The sequence below is a fragment of the Talpa occidentalis genome, unplaced genomic scaffold (assembly GCF_014898055.3).
Source record: "Talpa occidentalis isolate TD23 unplaced genomic scaffold, MPIMG_talOcc4v2.1, whole genome shotgun sequence".
NCBI lineage: Eukaryota > Metazoa > Chordata > Mammalia > Eulipotyphla > Talpidae > Talpa > Talpa occidentalis.
The window spans coordinates 73,251,703-73,268,029 of record NW_026555331.1 but is presented as its reverse complement, the minus strand read 5'-3'; the positions used below and the strand labels follow the sequence as shown (position 1 = coordinate 73,268,029).

The window sequence follows — 16,327 nt, the reverse complement described above, 5'->3', positions numbered from 1 at the left end:
GAAAACAACACCCCTTTCGCAGGCAGTCAACAGCTGCGCTTCCTTAGCTAGTGATCATTGAGTTCAGAGCCTCCTTCCGGCTTTCGTTTTATTTTTATTTAAGGTCAACCGCTGCCTGACCAAACAGACCACAGAACAGCTTTGTTTAAAAAAATAGGAGGCTGACCTCGCCTGAGGCACGAACCAGCAGGTCCTCTGCAGAAGCAGCAAGCCAGCGAAGCGATCTGGCCGGAACGCCCCTTCCGGAGCGCTGGCCCCGGAGGAAGGGGGTGACCAGCGCACCAAGTTTCGCTACATCGAAGTAGCTCGCGGGCGCGGTACGCCCGGCCCCCAAACCCACCCAGGCCGCTTACTTGCAGCCCGGGAAAGGCGGAATGGCAGCGGAGCCCACCTCCCTCCAGAGAGGCCTCCAATCGCAGCGCGCCTTCGTGGGCGCGGCGCTGCCAGGCGGCGTATCCAGGAGAGGCCGCCCCGCGCCCGCCCGTTGCTGCGCGCGGCGCACAGTTGAGACTGAGCGGGCGGTTTTCCCGAGGACCCCGCCCCTCGCCCGCGCGCCGGTGCTTTGCAGCCCGCGGCGCCGTTTAGAGCGTGTGGACGTTTTTTTCCCGGGAAGCCCCGCCCCTCTCCCGGGCACCCGCCAATTGCAGTGCGCGGCGCCGCGCGTGGGGCCGGCGAGGCGGAGCCCGGCCTTCCCGCGCCCGGAGGAGGCGGCGCGCCGGGCCATGTCTGGCGGGCGCCGCGGCGGAGGCCCGAAGGTAGGCTGTGGGGGCGGGTGTGCTCCCGGCCGGGCACGCTCTGCGCGCGCTGTCTCCTCAGGTCCCCCTGCAACCCGGGGCCCGGCCGGCCTGTTCGGCTCCGTTCTCCCCGTCGGCGGGCGGGCCTCCCCGGGGTGGACTGGGTCAAGAGGCGGGCGCTGTGCGGGTGCGGCTCCCTTCTGAAGCTGTTGCTGGTTAAGTCTGTGGGCAGGTGCGGGGCCAGAGTCGGCCCTCAAGGCAGGTGTTCTGTCCAGGTGTGCGGACTAGTCCTGGGGCCCTTGGAGGTCAGGGAGAGAAGCCCGCTGAGGAGCAGAGCGGAGAACTTCCTGGGAAGAGAGAGGGGCCGGGGGTCACCTCCCAGCGGTGGCCAAAATGGGTGACTAGAATTGAGTCTCACCGAGCATGTGAGACGTGACATGTTGTTTGGCAGCTGTCTCTTTTGACTATCCTGATACATACCAAGACAGCAAAGGAAATTGGAACGACTGTCATTTCCCCCCAATCTCTGTGGCTTCACTTTCTTTTATACACCAGTCTTTTCTGAATCATCTTCTGCCTCAGTGGGAGAGGAGTCTGAAGCTAACTGCTGCAAAGTTCGTTATATTAGTGTCTACCACTCTTACATCCTTCACATTTTTAAAGCTCTTTCTAGGTTTCTGGCTTACAAATATGCCTTTTTCATTATACTAACAAACTTTAAAAAAGGAACACAGTTCCTCCTTTCTTGACTCCTTCCTTTTAAAGCCAAGTTTCCTGGAAAAAAAAAGTTGACATATATTGGTTGAGCTTCCTTATCGCTACCTTGGGTTTTTTTTTTGCTTCTAGGATATCATTGATTATCAGACAGTATCAATCAGACTTATCTAAGATACTTCATTTCAGAAATATTAAAGTTTGGTAAGAGAATGAAGGAAATATATGAAATTGTTCAATAATAGTTATTTACCTGGTCACTGTAACCTTTTACATTTACCACCTGCTTTTGGGCAGGTGGTAACGTCATTGGATGTTGCTATTTTGATTTTCTTCTTATCTTGCAATAACTCATCTAGTAATAGTAATTTACCTCATGCTTCCTCTCACTTTATAAGTTTATTCTGGGCAGTCTCATACATCGATGTTAGCTGTAGCTGTCTCTGCTGTATAGATGACCTACAGATCTGTATTTGACCTTTCCCTTGGGCTCAGTGTATCATAAAATCACCATTCTTTCACCCTCTCACCATTAGTCCACTAGACTCTAGTTACAGGCCCTTGCCCAAAAGAGTGGGCCCTTTGACCTTTGGGAAAAGTCTTCATCAACCAGTGCTAAGTGTAGTTGAAGCAGGAAGCAGGCAAGCCTTCATTACAGATTCATGCACGAGGAAACGAATGATGGAAAGGAGAATTCAACCAGGTTCTCAAAGGGAGCATCATTTTTTGTTCTGGGTTGGGCTACACCGTGGCAAACTGGTTTTTGGAATAATTGTACATGTAGGCTCTTAGCTTTCTCCTTCCAGGAATTGTGAGGCAATCATTGGTCAAGATCTGACACTTTTTGTCTAGTATGCACCGTAATGTTAGTGTTTGGGTCAGATTATTTGGACAGGTTTTTGGGACAGAGCTCCATTCGGTCTACTTGTTCAAATAGGACTCGCTGTACCTCTTGTCCTTTTGACTTGCAATTTATTTAACCTGAAACTGTTGCCAGTTAAGTCTGTGGGTAGACCAATTGCAGTTACGGGTACAATTGGCGGGGTTGGTGAGGCGGCCCATCTCATTCCCACCTGAGATATTTTAACTTCTTAATCTTAAAGAGATTTTTGTGTGTGTGCCATTCTCAAGCTATATTTATTTATTTTATTTTATTTACATATTTTTATATCATTGTTTATGCTCTTTTTTTGTTAAAGATTTATTTATGCATTAAAGAGCTGGGGTATAGGACAGAGGTGGGGGTTTGTGAGAGGATTCACCAGAGACCGAGTTGGGAGCAGAACATGCAGATGTATTGAAATACACTGCTGAGGGGAGCAGCGGGCAAGGCAGGACAGGTCTGCTGTGCCACATGGGTCACCTCCCTGGCTAGCCAGGGAATCAAACTCGTGCTGCGGTGGCTGGCGATAGCTTGATAGCACTGTCTTGTGCCACCAGGGAGGCCCATGTTGTTCCTTAACCTCTTAAGGAAATTTCCATAACCTCTTAAGGAAATTTTAAACGATGGTCTCATCTTCTGTAGTTACTTCCTGTTGGCTAGGGTTGTTGTCCTTAAGTCATTGAAGAGTGAAAATATCTCACTGTTTTAGCAAATGGTAGCAATGGTTGCCATCCTGTCACAGGGCAACCCTGATATGAAATGGAATGTCTGACTGTGGGTCCTCACCGGTGCACTTACAATATACTCAACTGCAGGTACACACAAAAAGGTTAATAAAGGGTTTATTTACAAAAGAAGGGGAAATGAAGAAATTAATAACTCAGGAAGAAAGAGAGGGAGATAAATTTGTGAATGTGTCCTACCAGTTCCACTGAGCTGGAATCCCAATAGCACGCTGAGAACCGGTGAAAAACTAAGAGACCCCTGAAAGCCCATATGTCTTTTTATATACCAGACCTGGCTGCTTAACTCCACCCTCAGTTTCCAGTAATCCTCCCTTTAGTGCTGATGACATTATGAGATTTGTAGTTCTTGGTGTCTTGGATATCTTTGGCCTGGAGTGGGGTGTGTAGTTCATAAAACCTATTTGTGGAGTTTATTCAGGACATCCTTCCCCTCTAACAATCCTAGGTATGGATGGGTTGGAAACCTTGTGTCAACATCCATTTAGTGTGGAACTATTAGAACCTGGAAGATATAAACTTTGTCAACAGGTTAAATAGGCAGGATTTGAACTGTGATGTGGGATGACAAAGTTCATAACTCATTTGCCTGTGGCTTGAAACCATTTTAAACATTGGCAGACCACACTTTACAGCCATTTATCCATCTTGTAGAAAAGTTTCAGTTTTCAGTAATTCAGTTCAAAAGATTTTTTTTAAAGATTTATTTATTTATGCATACAAGAACTGGGGTACAGGCCAGAGGCGTGTGGAAGGGGATGAGAGGATTCATCAGAGACAGAGTGGGAAACAGAACAGGCAGATAGACTGACATACACTGCTGAGGGGAGCAGCGGGCAAGACAGGAGAAGTCTGCAGTGCCATGTGGGTAGCTCCCTGGCTAGGGATTGAACCCGTGCTGCAGTGGCTGCAGTCAGCTCCACAGGCTGCGTCTCAACCCTTTGAACCACCAGGGAGACCCCAGTTCAAAAGATTTCTAAAGAAGCAAGCTAGACATTTAGAAAGATAACCGGTTCAATTTACAGTTAAAACACAACATGTAAAATAAAAAGACGAGAAATTGATATCCAAAAAAATGTTACTGAAGCATAATATCTCTCCACCCGCACTCTAGCTCTACCAAATAATTGCAGCAAAACTCATTTACAAGTTAAGCCTAGTTTTACTAAACTTGGCTAGTTGTGCATGAATACAACAAAAGTAAAATATAAGTACATAATTTTAATGAAAATCTCCCTTTAGTTAGAATTTACACAAGGAATTTCAGATTGAGGTCTTAACACTCAGCGACTCAGGGCAGTGGATTGTGCCAAGGTCTCACTCTTAGACCCTGTTTCTTTGGGTAAGTTACTCCTCAAGATATGCCAAGAGATGACTTTCCTTGTCCTTTTCCTGATAGACCTGGAAACTTGAAAACAAGGTATCAAGCTGTCTTTTTCCTGAGGGCTCTTAATTGCTAAATCCAATCAAAGCCTCAGACTTTGACTATTCTATTACAGAGGAAAAAGGGAAGTCTTATTGGATTTATGTAAAATAACACATTGCCACAATAAATACACATGTATTAAAAGTTCACATTTTGGGATGGGAGAGAGAAATGCATATGTTTCAAGTTCTGCTCACAAAAGATGAATACAGCTCAAGGAGATATTTTCTGAAAATAAAAAGCAAAATGTTACAAATTAATTTCAAAAAGTTATAAAATTGTATTATTTCTCAATTATTGAGTCTCATGTAGCAGATCTCAATATTTTGTTAACCAATTTTCCTAAGTCCAGTTTTTTTATAGTCTCTGTACTTTTTTTCAGTTCCATGGCAAATCTTTATTTTTCCATACTATCAATCTTCTGTGATTGTTCTGAAAACGAAATTTAGTAAGTTACCTCTGTAAATAAAAAAAGGTTTAAATCTGTTTATAAAGCAATACACAAGGATGTTTGCTCACTGTTGTGATATACGTATTGTAGAATAATCAAAATTGACCAATAATATTAAACTAGAATATATTAGGCATTAAGAGGTTTTATATGTTTTAGAACTCTTCTATTGATTTACATACACGCTGAGGTGTGACCATTTCTCCCTGTGACTGTGCGTCCCATGAATTTTCAGTATACCAAGCTCTGGTCAGGGTTTTATGCCATCACTAGTTTGACCCGCCCTTCTGGATATCTAGCCAGTGTTCTAGAAAGTTGGGGTTTCAGTCTGCCTTTACTGTAGATGTCTATGGTCTCAACCAGTGCGTAAAGGGAGGAGAGATGGGGGCATCCCACTCACTTTGAGTACATTAGACTCGGGGTACTAATCTTTTAACCTGTCTTATCATGGGTGTCTATTATAACTGTACATCCAAGCAGACCCTAGGTTGCCTGTTGTCAAAGCACCCTAACCCTAAGGTTTCAAGAAAGGGCACATAAAGGGAGCAAGAAGAAGAAGTAAGAAAAATGTTACCTTGTGGAGAATCCAGTCCCCCACAGCCAGAGGGTGCCAGAGATTTACTGATGGTTCTGAAACTGGAGCAGATGTCCAGGCAGCTGCTTATTGGGAACAAAGGAGCTCCCCATGCAACTTGATTGCAATGACATGTCACTCAGTTTGAGGTAGCCAAATCTCTTGCCCTGTACCCATTACTTGGCAACATAGCCAGGGATAAGTGGTTCAGGCTATTACTTGTAGCAAGCCCTCACAGACATTCCCCCACTTTATCCCTTTACCAGAGCCAATGTTGTGACTGGACTAGACCTTGTGGTTCTAATTACGGTTACAGGATACACTTCAGCAAAAAACATCAGGGAACTTTGAGGAACAAGATGATTTATTCTCAGGTCCTGAAGGGTACATGAGACACCCACAGGCAACATAGTAAGCTTGATGAGAGATGGGGAGAGGAGGAGAGGAAGGCAGGCAGGTGGTAGACCTGGGGTCTACCTTTATTAGGGTATGAGGTTGGAGTGTCTAGGGTTTTGTGGTTCACTATTGGCTAATTTAAAGCAATGAAGGGGAATTAGGGTATCAGAAGGGAGAAGTGGATCAGTTATCTAGGTAATCCAGGGCTTTCTGAAAGAGGAAACTTTGTGGGTGGCACAGCCTAATTACTTTCCTTGTTTTTTGCAAGTAGCTGTGTCATAGCTGGCAATGTGTTTATTCAAAATGGGTATCCTCCGACATCTGTACTTTGTCAAAAAAAAAAAGCCTAATGTTAGCCAATAAAAAGGCTTAATATCAGGCACTATTAGTGGGCAGGCTGAGGGGCACTCTGAGACCTCCCCCAGACTTGCATACTCTAGATGGGTTCTGCCATCAGCCATATGAAGGCAAAGCATACTTAGTGCCTAAGACCTTCAATAGAAAAGAACTTTAGTAGAATTAGTGTGCATAGAGAGAATAGAAGAAAGGATAATAGTTTCCCAGTAAAACACCCGAAGTTACGTATCCCCTCTTGGGTAAATGACCAGCCAAACAGATTTGGCCCAGAACAGGGCCACTGAGGATCAAAGTCTAGGGCAACTTCAGGCAGGGAACCATCGGAAAGGGCAGAAAGGTAAGGCAGGTCTGGGGTGAAAAGAGCAAAATCCAAGTACAAGTCAAGATAAAGGCTGCCATTGTCTGCCTCCCCATGGGTCTCTCATCCACATCTCTTCCAAATGTCGCTTTCCATGTCGCACAAGTCCCTGGTGCAAGTCCAAGGCTAAGAAGTTAGCTTGGCTTTTTCACATGTCTCTGTGCTCTACATAACCCCTCTAAGTCTTCTCTTTCAAGTCCCTTTTAGCCTCCCTCATTGCTGAGTTCCACCCTTCATTAGGAAGGAGAGGGAACTTGGAACCTCCCCTTTAGATTACACTGTTACAGAATTTATGCTGTGTGTTGATTTAGGAATCTACCCTCTTCAACCTATCAGTTTTTAAGACGTTATCTATTTTTCTCTCTCCAATAGTTATATTAGTTGTCATTTGGTATGTAACAACTATCTCAAAATGGAGGCAGCTTAAAACAAATGCTTGTTTTCCAATAATTTTCTGGCAGTAAACAATCTGGTAATGGTTCAAGTGAGTAGTTCTATCTCAAGTTGTAATCTACCACAATTTATAATCACATAAAGGGTCATTAAGACTGGAGGATCCACTTCCTACCTCTCCCACTTGGTTGTTGTAAAGTGTTGATTCCTTGTTCCCAGCATGGCAATATTCCAAGAGCAAGAGCGAGGAAACAACTAAGAAAGAGGCCCTGGTCTTTGTAATATAATCTCAGAAGTGATATACCATCTCTCTGTCCTAGTCTACAACACGCAAACCAACCTGGTACAGTGTGAGAGCAGTGTATGTAGAATGTGAGTGCCAAGAGGCAGGAATCAGAGAGCCGTCTTGGAGGCTGACTCCCACATTAGTTTTGCCCCAGGAATTTTGTTAGACCCAAAGTGCTTCATGCTTGAAGAGTTCATGTGGTACCAAGTAGCATGCTCCTATTAAAACTTCTGAGATGATGTTCTCTTAGGGATTACTTTAGTTAAATTGTTATTCCTCTGTGTAAGCATCATTTTATTGACTATATAATAATTTGTTCTTATTGACTCTATAATTTGACTATATAAATAATTATATAATAATTTTTTTTTTGCGTGGGACCTTCGCCGGCAGCCGTGGTAATAATTTTTTCTTATTGACTATGTAATAATTTGTTTTGGACTTAACACTGTCCTAAGTACTTTATATGTATTAATTTGTTTAATTTTTTTTTAACAATCCTATCGGTTACTGTTGTCTTATTTTATGGATGAGGACACTGAGGCACAACAGAGAGGTTATAATTTGCCCAAGGTCACAAAGCAGTTAAGTGCAGAAGCCATGATTTGCATTTATCAGGCTCTCAAAGCCTAAACAAAACATTCAGTTTTCATAATGTGACTGTCCATACTTTTATGTTCAAATACCTTTTGGCACTAGGTATTTGCTCATGTTTAATGCTATTTCTTCCAATTTAATGCTATTTCTTCCAATTCTTATTGAAACATAATCATCAGTCAAAGACCATCTTAAATCCAACCTTCTCCCTAATCATCGTTGTAAATGAACTTTATTTTGTATTTCTCTGGAACTTTGTATCATTTTTATCACTTCATGTTTTTATATCCATGCTCTTGTCCCCTTGTAAGATTAGGGACTGTCTCTTCACTCCTTGTCCCCCAGAGCACCTGTCATAATTGCTTGTAAGATCCTTGGTTAGGTCCTTATAAATGTCTGATGACTGAATGAAAGGGGGAACTAATATAGAAGACTTGCAAGAATTCTAGGTTTGAAGAAACATGGGAAAATACACTAGTCAGAAGTCTTGGGTACTGGTCTCAGTTCTGCAACTAGTTTTGCAACTTTGAATAAGCCACGTAGATCTTTCTGGACCTGTAAGATGAAAGTTGATATGACCATATACTAAAGTGGTAGAATTGAGAATAGCTTTGGGAGTGACTTGATGGATTATAGAAGGAAGAGGAAATGTAGGCACCTGAAATTGAAAGATGAAGAGGGGCAATCAATGGCTACTCAAAAGTTGAAGCTGTGAAAAATGGGGAAGTTAAGGAAAGTTGGTTCCTTCTGACCCGATTTTAGGATATGAAATTTAAGTCCCAGGCAGAGAGATTAGGGCAGTCAGTTGCTCAAGGGCTGTGAGGATTTTAATTCTTTCCTCCCTCTTACTTTACCTCCCTCACTGCTCCTTAAAGCGATATGATATTCTTTTTTCCTTTATACTTTGGCTTCTCCCTTTCTTTGCTAAATAACCAAGAATGACTGCAGATGCTTACTTTCTTTACTACCTTTTTGAGATTTCCTGATCCTTCTTTTACTTTCAGTGCCTTTTGCGTCCTTAGATTGAATTCTCGCTCTCCCCTTCTCTGTACTCTTCCCAAGAAAAACTGTATAATGGTTGACTTTTGAACTAAGCAAAAGTAAATGAACTTATTAAAGAATTAAGACTCGCAACTATATTTCTGTAAACAGCTGCAGTCAAAAATAAAACATTGAAAAAAATTTTTTAAAAGATTTATTGAGGGCCTCCCTGGTGGCGCAGCAGTTGAGCGCTGGGTTGCGAAGCTGCCCGCAGCCTCTGCGGTGCCGGTTCGATCCCCGGCTGCTTCCCGGCCACCAGAGGAGGGTCCCACATGGCGCGCAAACCTCTCCTGCCGCCCGCTGCTCCCCTCAGCAGTGTACTTCGGTCCTTCTGCCTGCTCTGCTCCCCGCTCTGGCTCTGGTGAATTCTCTCACCCTCCCGCGCTTCTGACTGTACCCAGTGCTTGTATAAAAAAACAAACAAACAAACAAATAAATAAATAAAAAACATGCCTTAATTAAAAAAAAAAAAAGGTTTATTGAAAGTTTTTTTTAAAAAAAAAGAATTAAGACTGGAGACTTGAGCATAGTGAACCTATGTTCAGCCCACAGATAGCTCTGGGAAAGCTGTCCAAATTCTGACCCTCACAATAAAAATTTTGTACAGCCTGCAAAGAAAACACTTAGCATTTTCCAGGATTTTTTTACAGAGAAAGTCTGGGGAGGTGTTTGGTCTATGTATCTACTGATGTTGCCTATGTATTGAGGGAAACAAGTGGAATTGTTAAATTTTACCCTCTCTTTTTAGAGCCGTACCTTCTGGGAAGGAAGTTTTAGTAGCACCATAAACCTTGGAGTCTGCCCATTTTGCTATTACTCATTTACTCAGAAACACCTTTTTGTTGTTGCTGATGCAATTTCTATGCAAGGCACCCCTTAGTTGAGATCTGAGAGAGAGGTAGCTCTTTAATTGTTGATTTTAGCTTACAGTAGTAAGAACATAAAAGAAAGAAATAAAACAAAATTTTATCTTCTTCCTCTAATCTTTTGGGTACCCATTACAGAAACATTTTATTTCTGTTGCTTCCTGCATAATGGCAAGAACCTGATAGGTATTAAATACAATCTATATGTCAGTTTGAATTGAGTGTACACAAAACTACTTTTCAAATGCAAAGTGTTTCCTTTTTCAAGAAAAGGAACTATTTTGCTTTTGTGAAGCAGGATGGAAGGAGCCAGTTGGAGAAATTTAGGGGTTATACTTTTCTACAGTGATTGGATTCTGTGATGAAAAGGGTTAGTTTTAGAGAATAAGAACATTTTTTTCTCTGGGCCAGGAGGGAAGAAGGAGAACTCAGTAGGCTGGAATTTTGTTGATTTTTTTTTACTGTGGCTTATTTTAACTTTGTGGATGATGTGATGGCTTGTGATGATTACATGGAATGATAAAGGGAATTGTGGTTAAGAACTTATGCTTGTTTGTGATTGATGGGGGTGTGTGTATGTGTGTATGCAAGTAGAAAGCTAGGGAATGAATGAGAACATTCACTAGCATTGACCAATAGAAAGAAAATATGTAATAGAGAATATGGAGGAGGTTGTTCTTATTTTGAGGTCTTTTTACAGTAGCTCTGTGTTTTTGTAATAGGTAAAGTGAGTTGTCTTAATGCTTGAAGGCAACACTAAAGTGGTTGGCCGTAGAGTACAGAATGGTGGAGGGGACATTGTGATTAGGAGGGGGCTAGTGACTGATATAATGAGTGGGCTTAAGACTTAAAAGTTCCAGTGAACTCTTAGATACTCAGCACCCAGTTGACATTCAGCTGTTAGTTCCTTTGTGTGGAAGGTGCATATAATAGTTATAGTTAGCCACTTTTATTAAAATTAGATAATGCAGAATTAGTGATTAGAGTCTTTATTTCTAGAATTAGTTACACATGGGTAGACATCTTAACATGTTGCTTGCTAGTTTTCTGACTAGGTTAATATACCTAACATTTCTAAGTTGTAGTTTCTTTGTCTATAAAATGGTATTACAACCTATTTTGCATCATTGATATGAGAATTAAATGAGAATGTCCGAGATGGTACTGAGCACACAAGTACTCAGTGAAAGCAAATCATATGACACCATGATAATGAATATTTATGTGAGGACACTATACATGCTCTATTACATTGTCTCTGCATTTGATGTTGCTTCTTGGAACATCACATCATCCCAAAGTTAAAATAGGAATAGGGCTTAATTTTATTTTTATTTTTTTATTTTTTTTTTAATTAATAAATTTTATTTTTATATTCCCCATACAATTGCAATCCCCCCATTCTGACCCCAATCCCTCCCCTCCCGCCCCCCAACCCCCAAAAAGTGTCTCTGGTTCATAGTTTTTGTTGATTTTGATTGTCACTTTCTTATAGTTATTCATTTTCCTGGTCCCTTATTTAAGTTTTCTAGATTCCTGCTATGAGTGAGACCATCCGGTATTTTTCTTTTTCTTTTTGGCTTATTTTGCTGAGCATGATCCCTTCCAGCGCCATCCATGTTGCTGCAAATTGCATGTGTTTATCTTTTTTGAATGCTGAGTAATATTCCATGGTATATATAAAAAAGGGCTTAATTTTAAAGTTGTTCAGTGATGATGAGAGATCCTTTCTCATTGTTATCTTGGTAGGAATGCCAGGATGGTTCTAGTTTTAGCCCTTGGTATTCTTAGTGGATGATTTATCTATTTGTTTATTTTAAAGATTTATTTTATTTATGCATACAGGAGGTGGAGTGTAGTCCAGAGGTGGAGTGTGTGTGTGAGAGGATTCACCAGAGACAGAGTGGGGAGCAGAATGGGCAAATTGAAATACACTGCTGAGGACAACAGCGGGTGAGATGGGAGAGGTCTGCTATGCCATGTGGGTTAGGTCCCTGGCTGGGGATTGAACTTGTGTTGTGGGATTGAACTTGTGTTTCGGGCACTGCTGATAGCTTCATAGTGCTGAGACTTAACCCCTTGCACCACCAGGGACGCCCCAGCCTGGACAATTTATTTACTAAGCAGAATTGGGATACTTGGTATTGACATCTTAGTCTGGAGCTTATTTTATGCTTAATATGGAAGGGAGAGAGATAACATTTATTGAAAACTTTATGTTAACTACTTCGTATATACATGCTACATTTGGGGGAAAGAAGTATTCCCTTTTTAATCAAAATAATATATGCAATGTATACTCATAGATATAACAAAATAATATAAAAAAAGTTACTCATGAAAATCAGCAGTTCCTTGCCTTACCCCTTCCTGTACTTGTTCTTGTCCCTGAGAGGTAATCACTTTTTAAAATTGAGGCACATATGGAATTACATACAGTTATAAGTGATAATACCAAGAGACCTTATGTATCCTTTAAGCATTTTGCCCCAATTTTGACATTTTGCAAAACTAAAGTATAATCTCAACATGAATGTACATACTAGCGATAGTATAATCCAGCTATCTTATTTAAAATTTCCCAGACATATGTATGTATGTGTATGTTTAGTTCTATGCAATTTCATCATATAGGGTGTCTTCTGTTTACTGCCAGTCAGATTCCATCAGCAAAAAATTCCCTTTTATAGTTGAACCTACACTCTTCCAGTAACTCCCCATGCCCCACCCCCCACCCCCTTTGGTAATCACTAAACTGTCATCATTAAAAAAAATTGTCATTTTAGAAGTGTTATAGTAATAAAATCATACATTTTATAACTGGGATTGTTTTTCTTTTGTCACTCAGTATAATTCTCAGGAGATAATATTCCAAGTTGTTGTATTTGTTATGTCAGTAGTTTGATCATTTTTATCGCTGATCAGTAAGTATTCCATGGAATGGATGTACCTCAATTTAGCTTAATAGTTCACATATTGCAGGACTATTATGAGTAAAATGGTTGTGAATGCTTGCATGCAGATTTTTGCATGAGTATAGGTTTTAATTTATCTATGGTGAAGACCCAAGTGTATAATTGCTGGGTCATATGGTAATTGGATGTTTAATTTTAAAAGAAATTAAAAACTCTTTTCTAGAGTGGGAATACAAAAGTACAGTCCCACTGGCAATGTATGGGATTCAACTCCATAGACAATACACCCCTTTAAAGTGTACCAGTTAGTGGTTTTTGGTATATTCAGTTAAGTAAATATTTCTAATTATAGACATTTTTTGTCACTCTAAAATGAAACCCTATAGCTTCACTTCATAACACCTCATCCCCTGACAATCACTAAGCTACTTTTTTTCTGTATGGATTTGCCAGTTCTGGACGTTTCATAAAATGATATCTATGCCATCTTTTTCTAATTATGTTTTTTTCAAGGTCCTTCCATTTTGTAGCACATATGAATGCTTCATTTCTCTCTGCGGTTGAATAATTTCCCATTCATCCATTAATTGATGGACATTTGGATTATTTCCACTCTTGGCTTAATGCTTGACTAATGCTGCTGTGATCAGTTGTGTTCCAATTTTTGTGTAGTTGCTGTGTCATGGCAATTCTATGTTAAAATTTTTTTTTTGGAATGTGCTAACGTTATTGAAAAAAAGTGCAAAGAAATTTGTTGAAAGGTTAAAAGAGGGATACTTAGACACCTCCCCTCAAATGAAGGACAAAATGAAGAGTGGACTCCTACTGGATGTTGTACTGGTACTGACTTCTAGGTATTTCCCAGAAAGAACCAATCTCTGTTGTTCAGGGGGATACATATCCCACCTTGTCTTGGATCTTGGCCTTGACATTCTCAATAGTGTTTCATTGCTTTACCTCAAGGGTGCTGGTCTTATTGGTCTTCACAAAGATCTGTATTGTCAAGCTATGGTGGCAGTAGCACACACAAAACAGTGACTCAACTAAGGAACCTTGATGGCACTCTATGTTTTAGTTTTGAGGAATTACTGAACTGTTTTTCTAAAGTGGTTGCACTATTTTATAATCTTAACAGCAAGGAATGAGGATTCTAATTTATTCACATCCTTGTCATTGCATGTCTTTTGATTTTAGTCATCTGAATGGATATAAAGTGTTTTCATTGTGGTTTTGGTTTGCATTTCCTTATCTACTAAAGATGTTGAGTTTCTTTTCATGTACTTACTGGCCACTTGTATGTCTTCTTTGAAGAAATGTCTATTCAGATAGCCCACATTTCAGGATTATCTGTCTTTCTGTTGTTGAGTTATAATGGTTCTTTATAAATTCTATTACAATTCTCTTATCGGATATATCACTTGGAAATATTTTCTTCCATTTTGAGGGCTATCTTCATTTTCTTGATGGTGTCATTTGATGTATAAATGTCTCAAAATTTTGTTTATGTTCAATCTATTTTTATACTTCTTGCTTGTATTTTAGGTGTCATATCTAAGAAGATGTTGCCTAACCAAGTCATGAAGGTTTATTCCTATGTTTTCTTAGTGTTTTAAAAACTCTTACATTTAAACTCTGTGGTTCATTTTTAGTTAATTTTTGTATGTGGTATAAGGTAAGTTCTAGCTTCATTCTTTGTTATGTGCATAGCCAGTCATCCCCACATTTTTTGTTGAAAAAAGATTGTTTTTTTTAATTAATCAATGACCATAAATGAAAGGATGTATTTCTTGACAATGAATTCTATTCTAATGATAAATATGTTATCCTTATGCCATTAGCACATACCTCTCTTACTTGTTGTATTTGGAAATAAGTTTTGAAATTGGGAAGTCTCTTACTTGATTTTTATTTCAAGATTGCTTACATTAGTATGGGTTCTTTGCATTTCCATATGAATAATAAATAATATCAGCTTGTCAGTTTCTGCCAATAGCCATATGGGATATTGAGTACTGCCATTTTATCAAATATTCTCTTCCAGTTCCGTTTTTTATTTTATTTCACCTGTTTTATAATTTTCACTCTAAAAATCTTGCACTTTGGTTAAATTTTCTTTGAAAGTATTTCTTTTTGGTGCTATTATAGTGCAATTTTAAAAAAATCATTTTTGTGTTGATCATTGCTGGTATATATAAATTCAGTTGATTTTTTAAATATGGAGTTGCATTTGCAACTTTGATGAACTCTTTCATTAATTCCAAGTTTTTTTTTTATGATTCCCTAGGGTTTTCTGTGTATGTTTGTCATCTCTAAATAGAGCTAGTTTTACCTCTTCTTTTTCAGTCTGAATGTCTTTTATATCTTCCTGCCTGATTGCTATGGCTAGAGCCTTTAGTACATAATTGAATGTAAAGGGAGAGAGCTGGCATCCTTTTTTTAGGAAGACATTCAGTGTTTCACTGTTACGTGTGTGTTAGTTGTGAGTTTTTTGTAGGTATTCTTTATCTGATTGGGAAAGTAATCCTCTATTGTGAGTATGTTGGAAATTATGGAAAATTGTTAGCTTTTTTTAAATTGCTTTTCCTGCATCTCTTGAGATGATCCTATTGTTTTTGTCCTTTAAAGTGTTGGTATAGACAGGGGATCAGCATGGCGACAGGGAAACACTGCGAGTAAGTCCTCCCATAAAAAAAAAGTTGATAGAGAGGAAAAATGGCAGGTTCTTGCAAGAATTGGGACACAAAAGATAAACCTGCAACTATGACAAACTGCCCAAGGAAGAAAGTTGCCGTAAAAGAGGACGAGAAGAGAGGAAAGCTCAGAACCCTGCTACCCTCCCCCACCCACAAAGTCAGCACTCTCCGACCAACAGAAAGGAGGGGGGCAGAAAAAAACAATAACCAGCAAGAACAAACTACAGATCAAGTGGGACACTGATTAGAAAGGAACTATTTTAGGCACTGCACCCTGTGAACGGGAACATGGAGAACCGGGCAGGAATCTCCATGGAGGTGAGTGAAAGGCTCCAGGCGCCATTACAGGAAAACAAAGACTCTGCGGAAACCTACATATTGCCCAAGGCCAGCCAGTAAGTTTGTGTGGAAAAGTGGCCCACTGGAAAAGCATACAGGGATCTCGGCTGCCCAGGTCCCCATGCCTGCGACCTAGGTTTGTGGGGAGATGCATGGGATCTGCCACTGAAGTGAATGTCCCTCTCTGAGTAATCAGAAACCAGGCGCCCGGACCTGAGAGCGGAGTGCAAAAGGCGCCATTTCTATGGACACTGAACTGGGCTACTGCCCTCGTCCTGTATATGAGGGCTTCGGAACTGAGACCCGGGGCATGAAATTCGGGGTGTGGGATCCCCACAATGGAGGGGCACAGGGCAGACACAGCACCCCCACGCCATTGAGGTGCTCCCTGCCACCCCCACTCTTCTCCGGACCCAAGGGGGGCGGAGGGAAACAGTTTTGGAAGGACACTAGGAAAGATCTCTGGCACTACCTAGTCACCAGAACAAAATCACCAACATCCTGATAGTTGGAAACCAGGGATCCCCAAAAATACCCTCAGGCTCTGAGAGAGGGTGGGCC

General features: G+C 40.7%; 1 protein-coding gene across 3 annotated transcripts in view; it reads left to right on the top strand.

The window, feature by feature from the left end:
* Positions 1-688: 688 nt before the first annotated feature.
* Positions 689-16,327, top strand: part of SPIDR (scaffold protein involved in DNA repair) — a 545,150-nt gene continuing 529,511 nt past the window's right edge. Inside the window, exon 1 of one of the 3 annotated variants that reach the window (XM_054692277.1) lies at positions 689-755. In XM_054692277.1, coding sequence (XP_054548252.1) covers positions 723-755 — 33 coding nt within the window. In that variant the 5' untranslated portion in view covers positions 689-722. The remainder of the gene's footprint in view (positions 756-16,327) is intronic. The other 2 variants (XM_054692279.1, XM_054692278.1) reach the window with 2 other exon arrangements.